Source organism: Ictidomys tridecemlineatus, chromosome 11, assembly GCF_052094955.1.
Source record: "Ictidomys tridecemlineatus isolate mIctTri1 chromosome 11, mIctTri1.hap1, whole genome shotgun sequence".
Taxonomy (NCBI): Eukaryota; Metazoa; Chordata; class Mammalia; order Rodentia; family Sciuridae; genus Ictidomys; species Ictidomys tridecemlineatus.
In genome coordinates, this window is record NC_135487.1 from 116,721,054 (window position 1) to 116,744,155 (window position 23,102).

A 23,102-nucleotide genomic window follows, 5' to 3' on the forward strand; every position below is an offset into this window, starting at 1 on the left:
TAGTCGCCAATGAGAAAGAAGGAAGCAAAAGAGTGGCAGGCATGGCAGCCGGAGAGCTTCACCCTGGCGGGGCGGAGGCCAGCGGGATTTGATTGGTGGTTTCTTAGACTTCAGCAGAAGGCCTTAGATTGCCCTGCCTCTCCAAGGTCGAGATAAACTTGTGAACGTTCAAGCCACTAGAGGGAGTATCTTGTCGCTTGGGCCACTGAAACTCCTTGCACCGGCCACGAAAAAAGTGAAACTACAGCCTGGAGGCTGTTTTATTTTTGGTATTAGGGATTGAACCCTCGGGAGCTCTACCACTGAACTACATCCCCAACTTTTTTTTTTTTTAATTTTTTTTGAGATAGGACTCGATTAGTTGACGAAGCTGAACTTGTGATCCTCCAGTCTTAGCCTCTGGAGTAACTGTGATTACAAACGTGCGCCACCACACCCAACTCAGATTTTGTGTTTAGTGACGAATGATGGAGGAATGATCCTGAAGACTTCTTTCGAACCTAGTTCATATCATGCCCCACATCCCCATTGAATCCACAGCCCTCCACAGCCCGCCTCTAAATGACGCATAAGCACAGCTCTTCCCCAGACACAAACCCCCTCATCTTCTAGAGGTCTACACCTCTCAGGAGTGTCCCCTCTCGGTAAAGAAAGGAAATGGGTGTGTGACAGTTTGGGGTAGAGGAGCAGGCTCTGAGCAGAACTATTCCTTAAAATACCATCTAAGCTCAGAGACTCGGGAGTCTGAGGCAGGAGGATGGCAAATTCAAAGCCAGCTCAGAAACTTAGTGAAGCCCTAAGCAACTCAGTTAGACCTGTATCTAAATAAAACACAAAAAAGGCCTGGGAATGTGGCTCAGTGGTTAAGCGCCCCTGGTCACGCCCCCCAAAATAACAACAACAACAAAAACAGGTACCTCTATAGTTCTTTTTTTTTTTTTTCAGGCAAGGTGAACAAATAAAACCTAGGAATAAGTTTCCAGACCACAAATGTGCCCTGCCTTAGGGCCAGGGGCAAGCAATAGACTACACTCAAGAACTATGAGCTCTACTGGAGAATAATTGAAAACGGAATAAAATTTTTTAGCCTTTGTTCCCTACCTTTCTCACTAGCTCCCACCACTCAGTCCCATCTTTCAGGAATGTTCCACATACCTAGGGAGCAAACTTTGAGGGCAATAGGGTGGAAGATACAAATGCTTCTGGTATCTAGTTAGCTAATTCTACTGAAATGCTTTGAGCCTAGGAATGTAACCCCCCCTCCCCTTAATTAGGGCTGGGACAAGGGCCAGGACCTTGGCCATAGGTATTCTATGGCCCCTGCTAATTCAATATTGACTGACCACTGCCTTGAACTGATAAGGCAGTCAGATGACCAGGTATATTCAACCCTTATCCTAGCAGGAGCCTCTTGTGTCTTTTCCTGCCAGAGCTCTCCACCTGAGAGGGGAAGGGCAGAGGCTGTTTTCTGAATTTGTTTTTATTGGGGGAAAGGTATGCTCATTGATCAGCAACCAGGAGGGCCATTCTGGGCCCTGGGTTGTTTTCTCCCCCTGTCTCATTATACATTAACTGAAAAAGGACAGAGTCAATCACACCTGCCCTCTGACCCTGACTCTCATTCTCCTAACCCCCATTCCCTCCACTACTGCCCCTAATTTCAATTGCTTTTTTTTTTCTTTTATTCTTTTCCCCAATACTTATCTTCAAAGTTGCAGTGAAGACAAGTAGGGTTGGGGAGATGAAATTTACTCAGAAGAGAGATAAAAAGATCAAGGATCAAGGGTTTGATGTCAGAGCTTTCCAGAGAAATGATTAGAAATCTTGCTTCCCCACTGCATACAAATCCAAAGATAACTAGCCCCAGATCCCAAAAGAGTCAATCTTAAACAGATGGATGTGTACACTTTTGCCCTTCACTAAGGCCTGTACCCTCTGCTTCTCATTTCATTGCCATGAGTTCCTCATTTCTTGTCCTCTCCTCCCCCATTTCTCCAATCTGTTTACTTCAACATGGTCCCTCCCCCAATATCTCCCCAGAATCTCTATCACCTGACAGGGGGTGGTGAAATGGACAGGTATATATATAGCCCCTGCCTTTCCAGCCAGGCCAGCAACAGACACCAAAGACAGAGACGCTGAGTAGGTACGGTGAGAGAGTAAGAGCTGTGGGCAGCATGTGAAGAGGACTGGGCTTTGATGGTGGAAAGGAAGGGAACCAGGGTGGAGAGGGCATCTGGATGTGAGATTCCCTGGGGAGGGGGTGAAGCCCATTTGGCTTCATCACCCTTCCTCACCACCAGCACTATATTCTAGGCCACCTTTCTACTGTCACCACGATGAAGCTGCTTGCAATGACTGTGCTTCTCCTTACCATCTGTAGCCTTGAAGGTGGGTATGATATGGAGGGAGGGGGACAAAGAAGAACAGGAGATGGTGGTCCTCGCTACCCATTTTCTGTGTTCCTATGCCTCAGTCTGGCAACCACAGAGCTTTCCTCTCTGAAGTCCAGAAAGAAAAAAATATATATATCCAAAGATTTGTCTATATATCTATTTGGAAAGGGGGCTGAGAGCTGGGGTGGAGAATGGCAGAGGTATGGTGGGAGACCAGGACTCATTGCTGGGGACCCAGCTGAGAAAAGTGTGCCTATGTTTCTAGGGGCTTTGGTTCGGAGACAGGCTGAGGAGCCAACTCTGCAGAGCCTTTTCTCTCAGTACCTCCAGACTGTGACGGACTATGGCAAGGACCTGGTGGAGAAGGCCAAGGGCCCAGAGCTTCAAGCCCAGGCCAAGTAAGTGTCAGGGGTAAGGGTTTGGAGGTGGGACAGTGGAGAGAAGGAACAGAAGATGGAAGGCCTTACAGGAGACTGACTCAGGGGTGGAGGTTAAGAAGGATTAAGCTTAAACTGGGGAGAAAAATTCTTCCATTGCTCATAGATCGTGTGTACCTTTTGGATAGATAGGGGCAATAGGAAGTGGTCCCTGAATTTCAACCTCTAGAGTCTATTGCTCTGTCCAGTGGCGGGCTTGATTCTCCTACTAGGTGCTTTGCCATGGCAGGAGGGACCTAGTTCATTTTGCTCCTTCTCATCACCAACAAGGCTCCTCCCTGCCAGTCATTAGATTTCTTCACACTGACCTCTAATCCCTCCCCTATCCAGGGCTTACTTTGAAAAGACGCAGGAAGAGCTGACACCCCTGGTCAAGAAGGCTGGAACTGATCTGATTAACTTCTTGAGCAATTTCATGGACCTCAAAAAAACACAGCCTGCTGAGCAGTGAGGAGACCGTACCATTTCTTCCAACCCCAGGGACCAGGCCTAGTGTCCCTCTCCCTGCCAACTCCCCATTTTCTACAATAAATGTGGAAGGAATCAAATTGTGAGTCTCGTGTGTTCAGGTGACTGGGAGAAGTAGCAGAGTTGGGGAGGAGTGGAAAGAAGAAAAAAAGATAAATCTGCTTTTAAAAGGAGAAGGGTTTGGGTGTGGAGGGATGGAGAAAGGGTTGAAGAGACAAATGATTGAAATGATATAGCAGTGGTGTGTGGTGTGCCTGTGATTCTTCCTCAAGCCCAGGGAATCTCCCACATCCCAGGCATGGCTCTGCCGTGGAGTGATAGTGCCACTGTATAGGACATGGAACTGTGAGAGAAAGGAAGGATTCATAAACCCAATCCCTAGACTTCTGAAAATTACAGGAAATGAGGGCATCCTTCAGAATTTCCCCTTAACCGTTCTAGAAAGAGAAAAATATCTTCCTCAAAATGAGCCCAATGGTGTGACCCAAGACCCTTTCTTTCCTTATGAGTAAGGAGAATACTCTTGTTTCTCCATCTCACAATAAAAGAGAAACCCTAGTTTCACTCCTTTCCCTAAAAGTGTTCTAATTCTTCCCTCCTTTCAAAACCTCTGAAAGCTTGGACCCATTCCAAGCCCTTCCCCTACCATTATCCGGGCACTATTCAAAGAACTGGCCTAGTAACCATCTTAGAGCCTGGAACTGGTAGCCATTTAAAGGCCTGACAGTTATCTAACTTGGTGGACATGGGATATAAGAGATGCTGTGATACCTGGATTAAATGAAAATGGAAATCAGGTTGGGTTTTTGATAGGGGGAGATATACAGTTCTAAAATGAGGCCTTTTCCAATAAAAATGAATTCTTATTTTATTTATTTATAGTATAAGGAATCAAACCAGGGATTCACACATACTAGACAAGTACTCTACCACTGAACTACAACCTTAGCCTCCTCCTTTAAAAGTTATTTTCTCGGGGCTGGGATTGTGGCTCAGCGGTAGAGCATTCCCCTAGGACAGGTGGGACCCCGGTTCAATCCTCAGCACCACACACAAAAAAAAAGGCATTGTGTTGTGCCCATCTACACCTAAAAAACAAATATTTTTTAAGAAAGTTATTTTCTCTGTATGTCTAGCTACTTGGAAGGCTGAAGTAGGAGGATCACAAGTTTGAGACCAACCTCACCAATTTAGCAAGACCCTGTCTCAAAATAAAAACTAAAAAGGACTGGGTTTGTAGCTTAGTGGTAGAGTGCCCCAGGTTCAATACCCGGTACCAAATTAATTAATTCATTATAACAGTTATTTCCCTGTCTTGGCTCATTTTACATACAGCATCTGAAGTCATCTTTCTCCAGGAGACTGGAGATGGCTTCAATTTATTCTATATATTGATCAACCTCCTTAATCTGGCATCAAGACTCTCACCATTCATAATTATTCCCCTACCCTTTTCTTTCAAAATATCTACCTTTTCTCATGAGGTAAAGTGTGCAGAAACAAAGATTTATTAGTCTGTTATTTGCAAGGTGACAATTTGGACAAGTTAATTTCAAAAAGCCTGAATTTCCTTAGGAGTTGACAAGTGAATCAAATGGTACAACTGAAAAATAGTTTGAGAAGCATAAGTTACTACCAGTACAAAGTATTGCTTGGCACAAGGGGTTGCTGGAAGCTTGGGGACCCTAGACCCATTCAAGAATGCCTGCTGGGTTAAAGGTAGAACTGGCAGCATCTCAGGAAGTTTAAATACTTCCAGGCAGAGCTTTCTGGCAGTTCTGGAAACAGAACAGGCACAAACACGGGATTCCTTGGTCACTCACCCGTGGGCTTGGGGGAGATGACTACTTATCTGGGCCCAATTTGCTTCCCTTTGCCTTACCTGTCTTTAATCCCTATTTGGCCATTTCTCTAAGGTCCCTTTCTCTATGTGTGTATGTGCTACTAGGGATTGAACTGACCTACATTCCTGAACCTTTTGATCTTGCTAAATTGCCCAGGCTAGCCTCAAACTTTTTTTACTTTTTTACTTTTTTTTTTTTTTTGAGTGCTGGGGATTGAACCCAGGGCTTTGTGCATGCGCGGCAAGCACTCTACCAACTGAGATATAGCCCCAGCCGTGGCCTCAAACTTTTGATTCTCCTGCCTCAGCTTCCTGAGTCACTGGGATTATAGTAGTACACCACTGCATCTGGCTCTTAAAAGTTCCTCTTACCTTAGAATTCCCCTTAAAATCACTCTTTCTAGAAAACCTTCTATTAGGAGCTTCACACAACCCTGGTTATCCCATTTTTTTCCTGCATGGTTGGCTTTTCAACTGTGCTAATTCCCATATGCATATACTGGATTGGTACATATCTGGATTGGTAAAAATCTGGGATTGCACAGACAGGCTCCCCCACAATCCAACAATTGTCAATTTTCAGACACAGAAGGCCACATTGTGTGCAGATGTCATTTCTTAGGTTCTGATGTCTCCAAACATGGCTACATTCCCAGCAGAGTGGTATGTAGGGAGCATACTCCCTGCTCTAGCTCTATCTCAGAGCATCTGGGGGTCAAAGGTCTCATCCCTCCCCCAGCTACAATCAGCATTCATTCCTTGTTTGAGCAAAGTAGCTTTAAAGTTCATTAAACTGAGTTTGCCTTACTCAAAACTACATCTTCAGTATCCTTCCTAGTGCCTAGTAGAGGCTGAATAAATATAAGATAATATAAATATAAGATAAATGAATGAACAGATAGAGTACAATCTGTGGCAGCTTTATTGAGGATCTCCCTTCCCATTGTTTAACAAGAGTTGGGGAGGGGGAAGGGAAGAATGGTTGGGCAAGGGAGTAAGACTAGAAAATAAACACATTGAAGAGCATCTGAGCATAAGTCTTTAAATGGGAGGAGAAATCGCTGGTGTACATTAACATGGGGCCTGGCATCATTATAGGGATAAGGTCAGTTGGCATTAAGAGTGTGGAGGCATATACAATGCTGACCATAAGGGCTGGGAGGTGAACTGGAAGCCACAGAAAGATGTGACCAAGGATATCTAAAGCTATTGAGGTGGTTTCTCATACTTCAGAGTCTCATATGTCTCCTGGGTCCGGGTGCTCAGGCCCTGAAGGTGGGAGTCAAAGAATGGTCAGGGGTTTGATCTCACCCAAGAAGCCCCACCCACCCCACAGACCTTGGCCCAAGGTCACCCCAAACCCCACCCTCTTTTGCTGATTCTGAGGGGGGACAATCAGGCTCACTCACCGTGTAAACACCATCTGATTTCTGCAGAGAGGAAAGAGGCAAGGCATTACAGACCCATATCTCTTTGAGGGCTCTTCAGCATCTGCTTTCCCACCCAGGGAGTATCTGGGTCAGGGTCAGAGTTAGCTGCCTAACTCTGGAGGTCATTCACATGATAGGGACATGAATACACATTTGCCAACATGGATACAAACACAAATAACACACAACTCTCATGCATTCATTATCACCCTGTGCTTGACTCTTCCCTGTTACCTGCCAGACATTTTACTTGTGGCTTGGCCAGCTGGCAGGGTAAATAAGGTAAGGTGCTAAGGTGTATACAGATCAGTACAAGAGATGCATGCTCTCCCAGAGGACTCAGACCCTAACTCTAGAAGGGCAGAGTCTGAAAAATTATCAACACCCACATGTGGGAAGGTCCATACCTCATAGTTGGCTATAGCTGCCTTTCGAACCTGGAGCTGGAGTGGAGGAAAGGTAATCCGTGAAGAGGAAATTAGAGGCCCATCCCCTTCCCTCCAAGTGGGAGAACCCCTTGGGTTCCCCTTCCTCCATTCCACACTGCTGCCATCCTCCCATTTCTCCTTCTTGCCCTCACCCCACTTTGCCTTACCTTGAGTCGACAATAGAGCAGGGTGAGGACAATACCATATAAGAACAAGATGGCGTCCAGGATATAGCAGAGCTGAGGCTCTCCCAGGGCCTCTGAGGGGACAGAGGGTACCAGGGGGTCAGGGACATGGTGGTGGGATCTCGTGCTCAGAGGAGAGAAGGGAGAGACTTAGAGGGGATCCCTTTTAGGAAAGAAACTCTATGGTCCTTTCTGGACTCCTATTTTTCTTACTTTTCTCTATTCTCCCTTACCAGAGAGTAGGGATAGAATAAAAAGTTCTATTGCAGTAGGACTTACATGGTTTAAGAGTTGAAGACTTTCCCCTTAACCCCAAACCTCTTTAGCACTGTGGTTCTTTGGGTTCCATTGAGCGCTTCATCTATTCTCAAGGACAGGTCTAAGTTCACTGGGCTGAGACTAAAACCTCAGCCCAGCGGGGGAGGGTGATAGAGAGGCAGTGGCAAATTTCAGCTTAAGAAACCACAAGAGTGTCTCCGCTAAGTCCTGTGACCTGTGGCTGAGAGCTGGACAGGAAGGATGTGAGCTGGGGAAGGGAGGGAAGGCAATTACTCTATTATTGGTCATCTCCCAGCCTCATTGCTTTCTGTCTCACAAGATACTTAAATATGCCAAAAACAAAGTATCCACTTTCCTATGCCTGCCACTGGCTCTGCACATGGAGCTGGGGAAATGACTACAGGCTCAAGGGAATGATCCCAAATTAAATGCAAAATATGAATTCTTCCTTCTGCTACTCTGCCCTGTTACTCACTGTGAGCCTCTCGGAGGGGAAGTTTTGTATGATTAAAAAAAAAAAAAAAATCACATAGGATCTGGGCTTCCAAGACTGTTCCCAGCCTGTATCAGAACTGATGGGATGCATCTGACTAATATGGGCCAAGTACTGACATCAGTAAAATACTTTTTATTCTGTAACACATGCACAATATTACATAAATCTCAAAACTACCCTGTGAAGGAAACGTCACTGCCGTTTTATGGATGATGAAACCCAGGCTTTCGGAAAAGCTAAGTAACTCATTCAGGGCCACAGTTAAGCAAGAGACTGGAACTGAAATCTAGTATTTTCTGCCTCCAAAGCTTTTCCTATGCCCTGGAGCTCTGGCCTCCCTCTCCATCCCATGACAGCAGATAAGTGGCTCACTTAATCCTTTTTCTCCACCTCAACTGGGTTGGTGGGACTCATTCAATTTCTCCAGTTTCCTTAAAGTTAACCAACTCCTTCCTCCCCAACTGACACAACCTCTGTTCAGAACAGACACACCCTCATAGCATAGACAACCCAAAGTAAGCAAAAAGTGAGAGTTTTTCAATTGACTAGAGTCTTAGAGCTAGAACCTTGTTATTTGTGCCTCTATTTCTCCGCTGATGCTCAGGTCTCTAGAAACAGGCATTTCATATGGCCCACCTTCCTATCAGCTCGTGCTGTAGTGATGATCCACCGAAACAGCTATCATGCCTATTTATCTTGAATACCCCTTGTCTTGCTCCTAAGTCCAAAGACAGGTCTCTGCTCTCTAAAAGGGAGTTTTGTATATTTATAATTAACTACAGACCAACTTCCCCTGGACAAAACCAAGGACACCACAAAAATAATGCTGATCAGGGAAAATGGAGCCCTCTCATACATGCCCTTGATTCCCACACTGAGGACCAGCTCTTCGTACTAAACAAACACCTGCTTTTCCTGCCAAACTGACAGTCTCAAAGCCATCCTGAAGTCAGTCTGGAATAAGGTTGGAAAGGGACTAAAATCAAAGAAACCATGACTAGTGCCCTGGATAGGACCAGACTCAGGGTCTCTGTATCTCAGCCCGGTGCCCACATGCCTCCCACTGGCCTCCCTCATTCTGTCCCTGACTAGAGCCCTCCCATATATGCTCTTGATTCCCACACTGAGGCCCAGCGCAGTGACGCTCACCACACTCTCACCTGCTTGTTCAACCCAAAGGAGTAAGAGCAAGATCACTGCTGGAATCATCTTGGGCTGAGGAGCCGAGAGCTGGGATCGGGCGCTGACAGCACTGCGCAGCTGTGCTCTTCGAACAGTTCCCTGACCACAGAGTTCCCCCCTTCCTGCCACGCCTTCCCCCACATTTTGGCCCCTTCCCCTTCCTGCACTAGAGACTGGGCGGCTCCCGGAAGGGCTAACTAGGGGAGCTAGAGGATCTGGACTCTAAGATTCAGCCCTTCGATGACCAACCTCAGCCCACCGAACGAGGGGACTCTCAAGCTTGGGAAAGGCTATCTACACTGCCATCTTTCACTCCGCCCCTGTTCATAGACACACATTTGATAAACTGACTTGATAAACTGCCCCTCAAGATTCCCTCTATACTCTTAACCCCTACCACCTGAAACTTTATACCCAGTCTTGATTAAGGAGCTTACCATTTTGTGTGGACATTGAGATTAACGCAGAGGGAACTGAGGGAAAAAGAGGAAATGAGGAATAGAGAAGTGGAAAGGGCAAGAGTCAGCAGAGGGGTGGAGATGAGCAGGAAAAATTGCTGAGACCTAAATTTAACAGAAAAACAAAGTGAAAGACAATAAGATACCAAAAAGACATATCAGAAGTTTGGGCATAGGGGCTGCAAGGCAGCTAATTTATTATAATTTTTCCTTTTTAGTACATGCACAGAAAGTCTGTACAGATATATGTGTATGTGTACACACACGTACACACACACACGCGCACACACACACAGACCCATTTTCAATGAGGAACAGGCTCCACAGAGGAATCTGATAGACAGGGCAGGTCAATGCTGTTCCCCTGCTCACCGATCTACTTCTCCAAACACAATATCTTGGGTACCTAGGTCAGAGGATAGAGAGAAGTCATGTTACCAAAGAGCCAAAGCTCATTACTAAGTCCAAGAGACGGAGGCCTCAAGTCCATGTCAGTCTATGCTGAACAGGGAGTGTTTGGTTTCCCAACCACAGCCTGACACCCCTTGTACCTCCAGTACACAATAGGATGCCTCATACCTATAATGGCAACAACATCTGCCAACATGTGTCCCTTAGACATCTTGTCCAAACCAGCCTGGAGAGACAGAGAGAGCAACAGTGTGAGCAAAGATTTGCAGGGTAGGAGGAGATGGAAGGAAATTTCATAAAATCTCAACCAAGGTCAATACATTTCTGGATTAATTTATTAGCATTCAAATCACTGGGATTGGTTCTTACCAAGTGGGCAAAACCAGGAGCTTTGATCTTGCACCGATAAGGGCGGCTACTGCCATCAGACACCAGGTATACCCCAAACTCGCCCTGTGCAAGGAAGAAGGTTGGGTGCCACTGTTAATAGGAAGAACATTCTTCCTTGCCAACAAAACCTCTCTGTTCATCCTCACATCCTCTTGCTGATGAGAGAGCATTCTGTTATATGTCTGTCTATAGCCACTCACCCCTCATTTGGCCTTTCCCCTTCCCTCTTCTCCTCACCTTAGGCGCCTCAATAGCAGTATACGTGGCTCCTGGAGGAACTTGGTAGCCCTCAGTATACAACTTGAAGTGATGAATCAATGACTCCATGGAAGTCTAAAGGGAGGGAAAACAGAGCGTTAGTAAACCAGACCCAAATTCTTTCTCCTGAGCCTTCCTCCAGCACAAAAAATAATGTGTCCTCAAGTCTAAAAACCAACACGGAAGCAGAGAGAACACAGAATAAAAGAGTGCCACAAGACGCTCAGAATCTTATACAATGTGCCAGGCCTGGTGGTGCACGCCTACTACTCAGGAAGCTGAGGCAAGAGGATCACAAGAACAAGGTCAGCCTCAGAAACTTACTGAGACCTTTGTCTCAAAATAAAAAATGAAAAGAACTGGAGAGTAGCTCAGTGGTAGAGCACTCCTGGGTTCAACCCCTCCCCCAGTACCAAACAAACAAAAAGACCAAAAAAAAAACAAAGAACAGAAAATTCTTTGAAAAAGCAAAAATAGGATTGAATCCAAGGCTACTCCTCTCTGGCCACCAACCCCTTCCCAATACCCTCCTCATTCTCTCCCTGCAGCCAACCTTCATCTCTGCTCGCTTAGGTGGAGACACTTTAGCATCATCAACCTTGATCTCCCCAGAAGGCATCTTGTTTAGACACTGTAAGATGATGCGAAGGGACTGGCGCATTTCTTCCACCCGACACAGGTACCTGAAGTCAGTAAAACAGACTCAGAACAAGGCTGAGGAGCACATATGGGGCTGGAAAGATAACTTCTGATAGACCTCAAGAGAGTTAGATAAATGGTCCTCACTCTTTTCTCCTAATACAGCATCTCTGCTTAGAGTGGTTACCCATATAGACCCTGCAGTATTTTGATTTTACTACAGCCTTTCTCCAAATCCTCTTTATTTTCTCAGACCATGGCCTGTAGTATTTCCCTGTTTATCCTCTCAAATACTTTCTTGAATGTATTTGAATGGAGGAGACAAGCACAGGGGCAAATGCCTATAATCTCAGCAACTCGAGAGCTTGGAGCCTTGTAAATTTGAGGCCAGCCTCTGTAACTTACTGAGGCCCTAAGCAACTTAGGGAGACCCTGTCTCAAAATAAAAAAACAAAAAGAGCTGGGACATAGCTCAGTGGTAAAAGGTCCTTGGATTCAAAGCTCAGAAACAAAAAAGAAGAAAAAAAAATGAGGGAATTAAATGGAAAAACAAGCAAACAAAACAAAACAGAAAAACAATAGTAGCAAATCTTACTTAGGGTCAGTGAAGAGGAGTAGAATTTAAAGCTTAGAATCTAGTGGAAAGAGCACAGGATCAGGCAGATTCTAGTCTTAACCACTACTAACAGAATAATCCCAGGCTAATCCCTAAATTTTATGCCTTAGATTTCTCAGCCATAAAATGCAGCCCAAACTAGTTCTAAGACAGGGATAGCATAAGGATAAGATAAGATACCAGGTATGTGCAATGTAGTTTGGGGATTTTGTTTTGGTTTTGTTTTTTGGTACTGGGACAGAACCCAGAACCTTATATATGTTGAGCAAGTGCTCTCTCGCTGAATTACACCCCCAGCTCAAGCAACCTAATTTGACACAGGAGCTCCTATAGGGATTTGGAAGTAGGGTGAAAAAGAAAGTAGTAAAGAGACAAGTTAAGCAGGGGCAACAAGCTGGACAAGCAGCTGAGAAAGGAAGGACTAGGTCCTTACCTATCATAGCAGTCTCCTCGAGAACCAATAGGAACATCAAACTCAACCTGATCATAAACATCGTAGGGCTGAGTCTTCCGCAGGTCCCACTGGATGCCTGAGCCCCGAAGCATCACTCCACTGTAGAATAGACAGCATAAGGGCCACTCTCCATAAACCAAGAAAGGAGGCACATTCTTCCTTAGTCTCCTCCTTCCCTCCCTGACATTCTGGGCATGAGATACAAACTCAGAAAATGGCAAAGAGGGTGCCAAATGTTCTTTCAAGCCAAGGTACTGTGCTGGAACTCCCCACTCCTATCCCAACCCCTAAGGAGAGATGTAGTAATCTCCTACCTAAAGCCATAGTTCAGTGCGTCTTCTGCTGTCACAACCCCAATGTCAACAGTTCGATTTCGCCAGATCCTATTGTTGGTCAGCATCTATTAATCAAGAAAACTGATGCATTAATGCTCTTTATAACAATATTTAAATACGTCTATATTTCTTTTCAATTGGAAACTAAAATTCCACATGTTCTTTTAGGGGGGATTTTTCCCCATTGTCTTCTATCTTACCTCCTCTACCTCATCAATCCGAAGAGAGAAGTTCTTAGAAAACTCATAAATATCATCCATAAGCCCAAGGGGTAGGTCCTAGAAGCCAAATGGAGGTAATAATGAAAATAGTACAGTCTCCATTAAGGACAGTCAGCTCAGCAACTCTCCCCCATGGCTACAGGGTTAGTTTCCATCAGCCAGCACTGCCCTCCAGCGGCCACAGAGGGAAGAGGCCTATACTGGAGGTTTGGGAGGCAGGGAAGCCCACTCACTTACCTGGTGCACTCCTCCTGGGCGGATGTAAGCAGCATGCATTCGGGCTCCAGATACTCGTTCATAGAATTCAAACATCTTGATAGGACACATTGGGAATCAGTGACCTCTAAGTACAACACACTATACCACCTTTTTTTTTTTTTTTTTTTTTTAGTGCTGGGATGAAACTTAAGGCCTCACACATGCCAGGCAAATGTTCTACCAAAACCATTCCCAGCCCCCACTACCTCATCTTCTGCCCTTTTTATTTATTTTCTAGTTGTAGTTGGACACAATACCTTCATTTTATTTAATCCATTTTTTATGTGGTGCTGAGGATTGAACCCAGGGCCTCACGCATGCTTAAGTGAGCACTCTACCACTGAGCCAAAACCCCAGCCCATCTTCTGTCTTTTTATGTTTGACTAACCCCTCATGATATGGAGTTCCTAAGAATAAAACTCAAGTAAATATACCTTCTTCTCTTAAATAGTCTCTCCATGTTCTCTTTTTCCTTTTAATCTCGTTTCCTTCTTGCCCTCCCTACTTTCACTCTTCCTCCCCTATTCCTATCCTTGCCTCCCTCATACCTTCTCCCTTTCTTCAAACATCCAGAAGAAAGGGGTCATGGCCCCAATGTCCAGGGCATGTGTGGTTACAGCCATAATGTGGTTCAAGAGTCGTGTAATTTCTCCAAACAGCACTGGGGAGAGGCAAAGACAAGAAGAACAGAAGGATATAACAGCCAAGGATTCATTCTGAAAACAGCCTGGACAGAGCCTGGGGTCAGAATAATGAATACCAACCTTGAATTCAATGTTCCTAAGGTGAAGAAGGGGTAGGGTAGAGAAGGCATGGTACTGTGCTCATAATGGGCAGCAAGAATAAGTGACAGAGCATACCTCGGATCCACTGTGCCCGGGGAGGAGGCTGGATGTTTAGTAACTTCTCCACAGCTAGCGAATAGGCCTGTTCATTACACATCATGGACACGTAGTCTAGTCGGTCAAAGTATGGAAGAGCCTAGGCAGAGGGAATAATCTAGGTCATATCTAACAAGCCCAGGAAACCACAGTCTGGCTGCCAGAAGCCTTCCTTCCAGTGGACTGGAGTCCCAGCAGTGCAGGATGAAATATCCCAACAGCCAGTAGTATGCTGGTAAATGTTTCAAAACTGGCTCTCCAACATGAGGGGAGGACCCTAATTTGCCATTTTTGTCAATTCCATAGTGAAAATACTCCCACTTTAAAGCTATCAACATTATGTGATGGAATGCAGCATTGGGAAGAGCAGCACACCAATATATAGTATTTGTAATACAGAAACACAATAGTACCTTAAAGGCAGCCCAGTAAAATGTAATAATAAATAAATAATAAATTCTGAGTATTTCCTGCTTTTTAATTTTTTTGGGGGGGAGGTACTGGGGGTTGAGCTCAGGGGTGCTCGACCACTGAGCCACATCCTCAGCCCTATTTTGTATTTTATTTAGAGACAGGGTCTCACTGAATTGCTTAGCACCTCAATAATGCTGAAGCTGGCTTTGAACTCGTGATCCTCCTGCCTCAACCTCCTGAGCCACTGGGATCAGAGGCATGCACCACCATGCCGGGCTTCTTTTTGATTTTTATTGCATTTTGTTTGTTTGTTTGTTTGTGGCACTGGGGATTGAACCTGGGGATGCTTTACCACAGAGCTGTATTCCCAGTTCTTTGTCATTTTTTAAATTTTGAAACAAGGTCTTGCTAAGTTACTGAGGGCCTAAGTTGATGAGATCAGTCTCAAATTTTTAAATCCTCCTGCCTTAGTCTCCTTCCTGAGTCACTGGGATTTTAGTGCACCACAAAATCTGGTTTAATGTATTTTTAACTAATATACAAAAACATAAAAATTGGGGCTGGAGATATAGCTCAGTTGGTAGAGTGCTTGCCTCACATGTAAAAAGCTCTGGGTTCAATCCCTAGCACCACAAAAAAACAACGTAAAAATTATATATATTAATAAGGTATAATATACTGTTTCCATACATATGCAGAGTTTTAAGTATTTCTTATCTATCTTTTTTTTGGGGGGGTGGGTTACCAGAGATTGACCTCATGGTATTCAACACCGATCCATATCAACAGCCCTATTTTGTATTTTATTTAGAGACAGAGTCTCATTAAATTGCTTAGTGTGTCACTGTTGCTGAGACTGGCTATGAACTCAGGATCCTCCTGCTTCAGTCTCCTGAGCTGCTGGGATTAGAGGCAAGAGTCACCTTGCCTGGCTTCTTATCTGTTTTTGTTTGTTTGTGGTACTGGGAATTGAACTCAGGGGTACTCAACCACTCAGCTACATCCCTAGCCCTATTTTGTATTTTATTTACAGACAGAGTCTTACTGAGTTGCTTAGCACCTCACCATTGCTGAGGCTGGCTTTAAACTCACGATCCTCCTGCCTCAGCCTCCTGAGCCACTGGGATTATAGGTATGTGCCTCCATGCCCTGCTTCTTATCTGTTTTTAATTAATGTATTGCCATAAAATTAAATTTTTTTAAAAAAAATCACAACCCTATATAGTTTAATTTTTAATAATGTCTGTGTTCAATAATTGGCTCACAAAAATCTCTGAAAATTTACCATTTACTCTCTTGCTAGTCAGTATTAGCTGGCATCAGCACATCACTGTTGACAGTCCTCTGGTCCAAGTGACACCTCTGCCAAAGACTGGCCTAGACTACTAACTCTATTTTCTCTTAAGTCTCTTAAAATTGAGCGGGGCATAGTGGCACATGCCTATAATCTCAGATACCTGGGAGGCTGAGGTAGAAAGATTCCAAGTTCCAGGCCAACCTGGCAAATTTAGTGAGACCCTGTCTCAAAAAAAAAAAAAAAAAAAAAAAAAAAAGATGGGCTAGGGATGTAGTGCAGCGGTACAGTGCTCCAGAGTTTAATCCCTAGTACAAAAAAGAAAACTGAGATGTTGAAGTCGAGAAAGGTAATCAGTCTTAGGAGTATCTGGGAGCAAGAGTTTTAAGAAAAACAGAGCACCAGCTAGAAATGGTCCTTCCCGCAGAAGGCCAACAAAAGGAAGTCCTAGCTGTCTACTTCAGTTTCCAGGAAGGAGGCGGAGCTAAAGTATCTCTTGTTGGGACAGCCTGTTCTTGTCCTGATGTCATTGTGATGTGGGATAGTGCTACAGGGATTAACCCATAGATGCCACAACCAGAATCCGCTGCTGCCTATAATTCTCTGGGGGAATCATGCACTAGTCACTGTTCATCCCCAAACAGGGCTGAGTCTAAATCCTAACCCCAACACCGCCATTATGTTTTCAGGACCTTTCTTCGTGACAGTAAGAAAAAACTTCAGATTCCCAGATCCAAAGCCTTCAAGTCTGACCTTCACCACTTGGGTCACACGGTTCTCCTAAAACAGGCAAACTGTCACAAATCCCCTCCCAGTCACTCTGACTCACTGAGTGTTTCAAAAACAAACTTAGACAGCTGGAAGATACAAGAATCAGCTGTTAATCCTAGAGGGCTGACGTCTTTCTCCTCTTTCTCTGCCCTTAGGGACACTAACTTTGACGTTAGTGTAAGAGCAGGGAAACTGAGGCACTAGGGTACTAATGGTCAAGGAGTGAACCAAGTTAATCATAGAAAAATTGAGAGTGTGGCTCTGGGTCCAAAGCACTTCTACTGGATAAACCAAATCCAAAGGACTCCATCCTCTAATATCACCCTCCATCTTCCCAACCAAGACTGTCCTAAAAACCTCAATGTGCTACCCTCCTCAACACCATCCTTCTCTGAAGTTTTGGGGCAGCAAACCTTGCAAAGTGCCAGGCTAAAACCCACATCCCATCAACAGACCCCTGTTCCCCCCTCACACCTGCAGATAGGTCTTGTATTCAATGAGCTTCTCAGTGCCTCGATGAAGGAGCCCAATGTGAGGATCACATTTCCGTACCATCTCGCCACTCAGTTCCATCACTAGTCTCAGGACTCCATGGGCTGCTGGGTGCTGGGGCCCAAAGTTCAGGGTCAGGTTGGACACCATTTTGTCCTTTGGAGGGTCCACATCTGAGAAATGGCAAATAGTTGAGAAATAAATGGTAATTCCCTTGGGAAACTCCAAGAGATAACAAGAACTTAGTCTCTCCCTATAGATCTTCCATCTCCCTATTCCATACCTTGTTAATTTATGAATCACCAACAGAACTAGGAAAAGTTCCATCAGAAGAGGAAAAAGGGAGATCTAAACTTTCCAATGAGAAGGACCTTGAATCTCACCAAGTGTGGTGGAAGGCTGAGATAGGAGGATCACAAGTTCAAGGCCAGCTTCAGCAATTCAGAGAGGCCCTAAGCAACTTGCCTATCTCAAAATACAAAGGGCTGGGGATGTAGCTCAGGGTAAAGTGCCCCAGCCCCTGGGTTAAATCCCTAGTACAAAAAACAAAACAAAACAAAAAACCATGAATCTCATTTTATGTCTCCTAGAACACACTTACATAACCCTTTTCTCTGTCTTCATCTTTTTTTTTTCCCCCTCATACTAGGGACTGAACACATTGAACTACATCCTCAGCACTTTTCATTTTTTATTTTGAGACAGGTTGTGGGAGACCAAACTCCCACATGACTGGGTTAACTCCCCTGCTGGGCGATGTGGCTGTCAGGTAGCCGTCATGCAGCTATACTGCCCCACTCTTCTAGGGTTCGATTAACTGTCTTCATGCCCCGATGTGTCTTCCTACAGTCCCATGGGTGGAGCAACGCTCACCTGTTCCTTTGTAATATTACCCCTTGCCCTGTTTAGAATACAATGTTCCACGGAAGTGCTTTGTGTGTGTCCCTTTCTCTTACTGTGCTCTTGGGTGTGGCCTATCTAGATGTCAGTCAACCTGCTGACAGTGGACATCATGGAGATAGACTCAGCCCCCTGAAACCTGACTCCTTGCCTCATTTGAATAGCTTCTCCTCAATAAAAGGGGTCAGTGCCTGTGTGTGTGTGTGTGTGTGTGTGTGTGTGTATGTGTGTGTGTATGTGTGTGCGCGTGCACCCTCACACTCTCTCTCTCTTCCTTTGGACCCTTAAGGTCAGAGGAGCTATCACAGCGACCCCAAAGAAAAAGGTATTTGTGTCTCTTGTGTGGTTATTTTGCGCAGCCCAGTTAGCCCAGTTTACCTGGAATGACCCCTGAGCCTTTTAGTCTTGAACAGAAACCCGGCAACAGGTCTCACTAAGTTGCTTAGCACCTCACTAAATTTCTGAGACTGGTCTTGAAATTGCGATCCTACTGCCTTAGCCTCCGAGAGTCTCTGGGATTACAGGTGTGCGCCTCTGCACCCAGTCTTGATCCAGTTTTAATCTCCCTGCAGTTTCCTCACATTTGGGATAATACCCTCACAGCATTGTTGGAAGGATTAAGTGAAATAACACATACAAAATGTTGCACAGCTGGGTATAGTGATACATGTCTGTAATTCCAACTAATAGGGAGGCTCAGGCAGAAGGATTTCAAGTTAGAGGCTAAACTCAGAGGCCAGCTAAAGAGGGGACAATATCAGTGGCAGAAACCCAATAAATAGACTCCTGAGATAATTGTCTAATATAAGATAAACATGAACAAGAGCGATGGCAATGAAAATTAAAAGAAAGAGATAACCTGGTATGAATATTATGAAAGAATCTATGTAATCTGATGATTTACTAAACAAAAACTTAGAAGCCAAAAGAGAAAAAGAGTCAAAGATTACTAAAAAGTTTCAATTCTGAAGAAATAAAAGAAATGAGGGTATTACTGATCAGAAATTTTTTAAAAAATCAAGAGCCAATTTTTAAAAATTATTTAAAAATTATTTTTATTTTTATTTATTCTAATTTGTTATATATATATATAAAACAGCAAAATGCATTACAATTCATATTACACATATAAAGCACAATTTTTCATATCTCTGCTTGTAAACAAAGTAGTGTTACACCATTCTGTCTTCATACATGTATTTAGGGTACTTGAAGAAGAGCTAATTTTGATGTGGGAAAAAATATGGTTTGTATTCAAGTAGGTTATATTTGAGTGCCAGTGGGGAAACTAGCTTGTCCAGATGGAAAAATGTATTAAACCTGGAAAAAGGTGACACTAATTATTGAAATTTGGTAGGAACCTTTAGGTAATAACTAGGACCTACTCTTTCTTTTCTTCTGGAATGTCATTCTTTTCCGTCTCTATCCTGCAAATACCTGTTATTATCATCAATGTGTTTGCTGAATTGGGTGGTGAAAGAAGCAAACATAGCAGAGGCTAAAACTTGCCTGAGACAGAGGACTAACAATCAGCATGGGGTAGGGATGGCTGTGGTTTGAGACAGTAGGTTCTGGGTACTTACCATTCCAAGGTGGAGGCTTCCAGTGTGCTGTTTCTTTGGTGGGGTACATGACAGCTCCCCCAAACTGCTGTGCCCATTCCACATCTGGCTGCCATTGCCGAGCGCCTCTGAGGAGTTAAAGACAAGATTCTAGACAAAGGGGATGAACTAATGCTTGCTTCCTAATGCCCTAATTTCGGATAGAGATAGTATAGCTTTGGCAAAATAAGGTAGAACTTTAGGGGTTACACTCCTACTAAGACTTATTCCTGCGTTCACTCCACCCATCATCCTTGTGCATGCAATACTGGGGAACCTGGCTCCTTCATATTTCCATCACATTCATATTCCGATGCGAGTGAACAAGAATGTGAGAAAGGAGTTTCTACAAGGTCATCTTAAGAGGGTGGTGGTGGGGGAAAAAGAGAACGGAGAGTGAGGGAGTGAGGTTCCTTGGCTGGGCTCTGCTTAGGTAGGACAGGAGAGGTGCACTCAAGTTGTCTCCCACGCCACTGATTTCGCCGCTGGCACAACAAGCTCAAGCCCATGTTCCCTTCCTCAGCCACAGCGGGCGCCACTGCATCTCGGAGCCTGAAAAATCAGGTCCGAGCGAGGGGATCACGGGCCTGGGTCATTCTTTCCTAGGGGGTCACTTGGCCCATGGAGTGTCCTCATCTTTGGGAAACTCTATCATTGAGGAGAACATATCGAGGATTGCCCTCGATCTCACCTGCTGGGCTGAATCGACAGACGGATCCCAGCCCCGGGCCGCAGCGCCTGGGTCCCGACACCCCGGAGGCTGCATAGGGCCCTCAGCGCCGCCATCTTACCCTGGGTGCAGACTGCTGGAAGGAGAACCGGGCGGAAGTGATTCCTGCGCGCCTCCTTGTGGGCTTCTCGTCTATTAGTACAATAGATCCACCATCTGGGAAGCTGGCAACGCCGTCTGCTACGAACCTGACAACATCCGGGTTTTGCGACTTAGCTTCATTTGCACTTAAATAACAGTGAATGCCGCCATCTTTACTTAGGGCGGTTTCTCCCACGGCTCCTGGTTGGCTTTTCCCGGCGTGAGCTAAGGGAACTTGCCGCTGTAGCAGGGGCAAAGTTGCACTTCGCCTTTTCTGGCAAAGCCCGCCTGCGTGTACCTGGGAAAATGTCCCTGGCTCACTTTCATTTGGGGGTTCCTAATCTCCGTTCCACCTTGGCTATGGTCCTGCCCTCCTGGGACAGCCCCAGGCTTTGCTAATAACCTTTCTCTCCCGGAATGCTAAAGATTTCTAACAGGGAAAGCCAGCTAATCTCCAGATGTCCCAAATGAGGATAGGGATGGTGGCCCAAGTGCGTCTGGGTAGGTCTGAGAGCTCCCGCCAAACCAAAACAAAAACAAAAAAAAGAGTAGGACGCCAAGGCCACCAGCATTGGTGGAGGGGGATGACCGGGTGTGTAGGAGCCACCTCATCCCAGATGGGGGAGGGAAGGTCCTCCATGGGTGACCAGATATCCTGTAGGCATTCTGAACTTACAGAATCTCAGACCCACAAAGCTCCCCTATAGATGTCTCATACCCCACTTCCATTCTGTCAATCTCTTTTTCCCTGCATGTCTTTCTTTGCCTCAAGCCTTGGTAGTGGCCAAAAGCATAGAAATGTAATCGCACCAGGACTCTGATCCCGATTCTGTATGGACAGAGTTTTCCCATCTTGAAGTCTGGTTCCTGTCTCTTCCTCTGTCTTCAAGCCCAGTTCCAGCTGGGCCACCCACCCGCAGAATTTGTACAATTTCCCACCCTGAGAGTGGAAAGAAGCCTTCTCCAGATCTCCCCTAGGCAGGGTCCCTGGGACAAAGCCCACCAGCAGTGCAACAGGGTGGAGCATGCAAACCAAGGGAGTGGCAGAAACAGAGAATTCTTAGCTGCAAAGAAAGAGGGAAAAGCCAGACTTCTAGCATGAATATTGACCTAATGGGAACTGTACCAAAGGGTGGGTCCAGATCCATGGCTGTGGGAACTGGCCCGGACTTAGGAAGGACAAGGCAGTCCCTGCAGAATCAGAACAGAGGCTTGGTCCCCTTACCCTCCGAAGAAGTCCTCACCCTTTTCTTTGGCCTTCTCTCCCTATAGTTGAAACACTAAATATGTTATGCTGTATTTATTTGCCTTAATCCGGCCTAGGAGAAATCAGGATATACTCGGGCTGCTTGGCCCTGGGGGCAACTTGAGCTCGGACTGGGGTGACTGCTCCTGGGGGGCTGCTTAGGACACTGCATCTTTTGTGCTTTCTCTCTGCTGCCAACACCCCCCACACACACTGCTGTTGCCACTCTAAGGCCCTTTGTCTTTCACTGCTTAGTCACCCCCTTTGTCTTCATCTCAGAGGGGGGATGGAAAGGAGCAGCAGGAGTCCTCTGGTGATAGCTCCTCTTGCCCCTGCCCCTTCTGGCCTCCCATCCCTTGTCTAATTCCTCTAGCCCCAGCCCCTTCCCTCCCACAAGACCAGGGAGGGTCAGGGCATGTGGTGGGTCAAAAGATGGGTCTTGTAGTTACCATGGGGTGGGTGATATAGGAAGTGATAGGCCCCAGGGCAGGTATTAGTGACCTGGGCAGGAAGGGAGGAGGAGATGAAGTATTATGGCGGATATGATGTGGGGGACAGGAGGTGACATGGCAGAAAGTGATTAAGGGAATGGGGGCAGGGGGAGGTGATTCCCCTCTGGAAAAAGGAAGGGACTGCTGACTGCACTCTCCTTCCTGGGGATTTCCTGGGGAAACAAGTGGCTGTAGGGTTGGCTGAGCAGAAATTGCCCCTACTTCTGAACCCTTTACTTCCTTGCCTTGAGAATTCACCCCTCTTCTGAGTCACCTCCAATCCAGAAGAAAAGGAATCATTTGCTTCCTTTCTCCAACACCACCCCTTCTCCCCAGCCTCTCTCCTCACCCCAGACATACTCCACTCTTTCCCCATCCCCATGGAGAATGAGAAATCAAAGATTACTAGATATTCCAGGAACTATTGGCTTTTCAGGGCAAGGTGGGGACAGAGAAGGGAGCCAGGTTGGGGATTTCCTCAGGTTGACACTGGGTAATTCTGAGTTCTTGAGAGAGCAAGTCTTGCCTATACTGGGGGCTTGCCAACTTGAGACTGGGGAGGGGTTAGGGTAGTTGGGAGTGGGTAGGAGCAGGGCCAAGAGCCTGGGGGAAGCTGCTGGGAGCTGGGCCAGGGAAATGGGGAGTCAGGAAGCAGGGGGGGATCCTGGGGAGTGGAGGCGGAATAGCTGTTCCGGGCTTTGTGGGGGTAACTCAGGAAGGGGGAACCTGAAGGAGAGGAGAAATAAGGTGCCACTCTGGATCCTCTTTCTATAGGAAAAAAAAAAAGTTATTAACCCTCCCTGCAGTGTTGTCTGCCTCTTTTATATATGTCCATTCTAGCAGAATCATCCTATCTTTGGACAGTAAGCTCCCTGATCGCTGGCTCGCTGCCTCCCCCATCTTTCTGCCCCCTCTGCTCTCTCCAGCTGTTTGGTCCCATCCTGAACTATGTCAAGGTACCTCCTTTCTTTGTTCTTCATTGTCTGCTTCCTCGTCTGTTCCCCACCCTCTCTCCCC

The 23,102-nt window shown here is 45.7% G+C and overlaps 3 protein-coding genes across 4 annotated transcripts; 1 reads left to right on the forward strand and 2 right to left on the reverse strand.

The window, feature by feature from the left end:
• The first annotated feature begins 1,997 nt into the window (after window positions 1-1,997).
• Window positions 1,998-3,381, forward strand: Apoa2 (apolipoprotein A2). The gene is made up of 4 exons (XM_021721139.3): window positions 1,998-2,146; window positions 2,317-2,391; window positions 2,662-2,794; window positions 3,164-3,381. The coding sequence occupies exons 2-4, from the start codon at window positions 2,340-2,342 to the stop codon at window positions 3,282-3,284; spliced, it is 306 nt and encodes a 101-aa protein (XP_021576814.1). The 5' UTR covers window positions 1,998-2,146; window positions 2,317-2,339; the 3' UTR covers window positions 3,285-3,381.
• A 2,667-nt stretch (window positions 3,382-6,048) lies between these two features.
• Window positions 6,049-9,665, reverse strand: Fcer1g (Fc epsilon receptor Ig). 2 transcript variants are annotated; one of them, XM_021721141.3, is made up of 5 exons: window positions 9,582-9,665; window positions 7,170-7,261; window positions 6,982-7,017; window positions 6,554-6,574; window positions 6,049-6,413 (listed from the first exon to the last, which is right to left on the reverse strand). In XM_021721141.3, exons 1-5 carry the CDS (start codon window positions 9,595-9,597, stop codon window positions 6,351-6,353), a joined length of 228 nt encoding a protein of 75 aa, XP_021576816.1. In that variant the 5' UTR covers window positions 9,598-9,665; the 3' UTR covers window positions 6,049-6,350. The 2 variants fall into 2 exon arrangements, with proteins under 2 accessions (XP_021576816.1, XP_005341904.1); XM_005341847.5 differs by lacking the exon at window positions 9,582-9,665 and adding an exon at window positions 9,123-9,575.
• A 102-nt stretch (window positions 9,666-9,767) lies between these two features.
• On the reverse strand, window positions 9,768-20,387 carry Ndufs2 (NADH:ubiquinone oxidoreductase core subunit S2). The gene is made up of 14 exons (XM_005341846.5): window positions 20,229-20,387; window positions 19,520-19,626; window positions 17,019-17,209; window positions 14,045-14,165; window positions 13,733-13,845; window positions 13,164-13,238; window positions 12,906-12,983; window positions 12,685-12,770; window positions 12,350-12,469; window positions 11,215-11,344; window positions 10,641-10,736; window positions 10,383-10,466; window positions 10,182-10,239; window positions 9,768-10,008 (listed from the first exon to the last, which is right to left on the reverse strand). Exons 1-14 carry the CDS (start codon window positions 20,321-20,323, stop codon window positions 9,971-9,973), a joined length of 1,392 nt encoding a protein of 463 aa, XP_005341903.2. The 5' UTR covers window positions 20,324-20,387; the 3' UTR covers window positions 9,768-9,970.
• Between the last annotated feature and the right edge of the window lie 2,715 nt (window positions 20,388-23,102).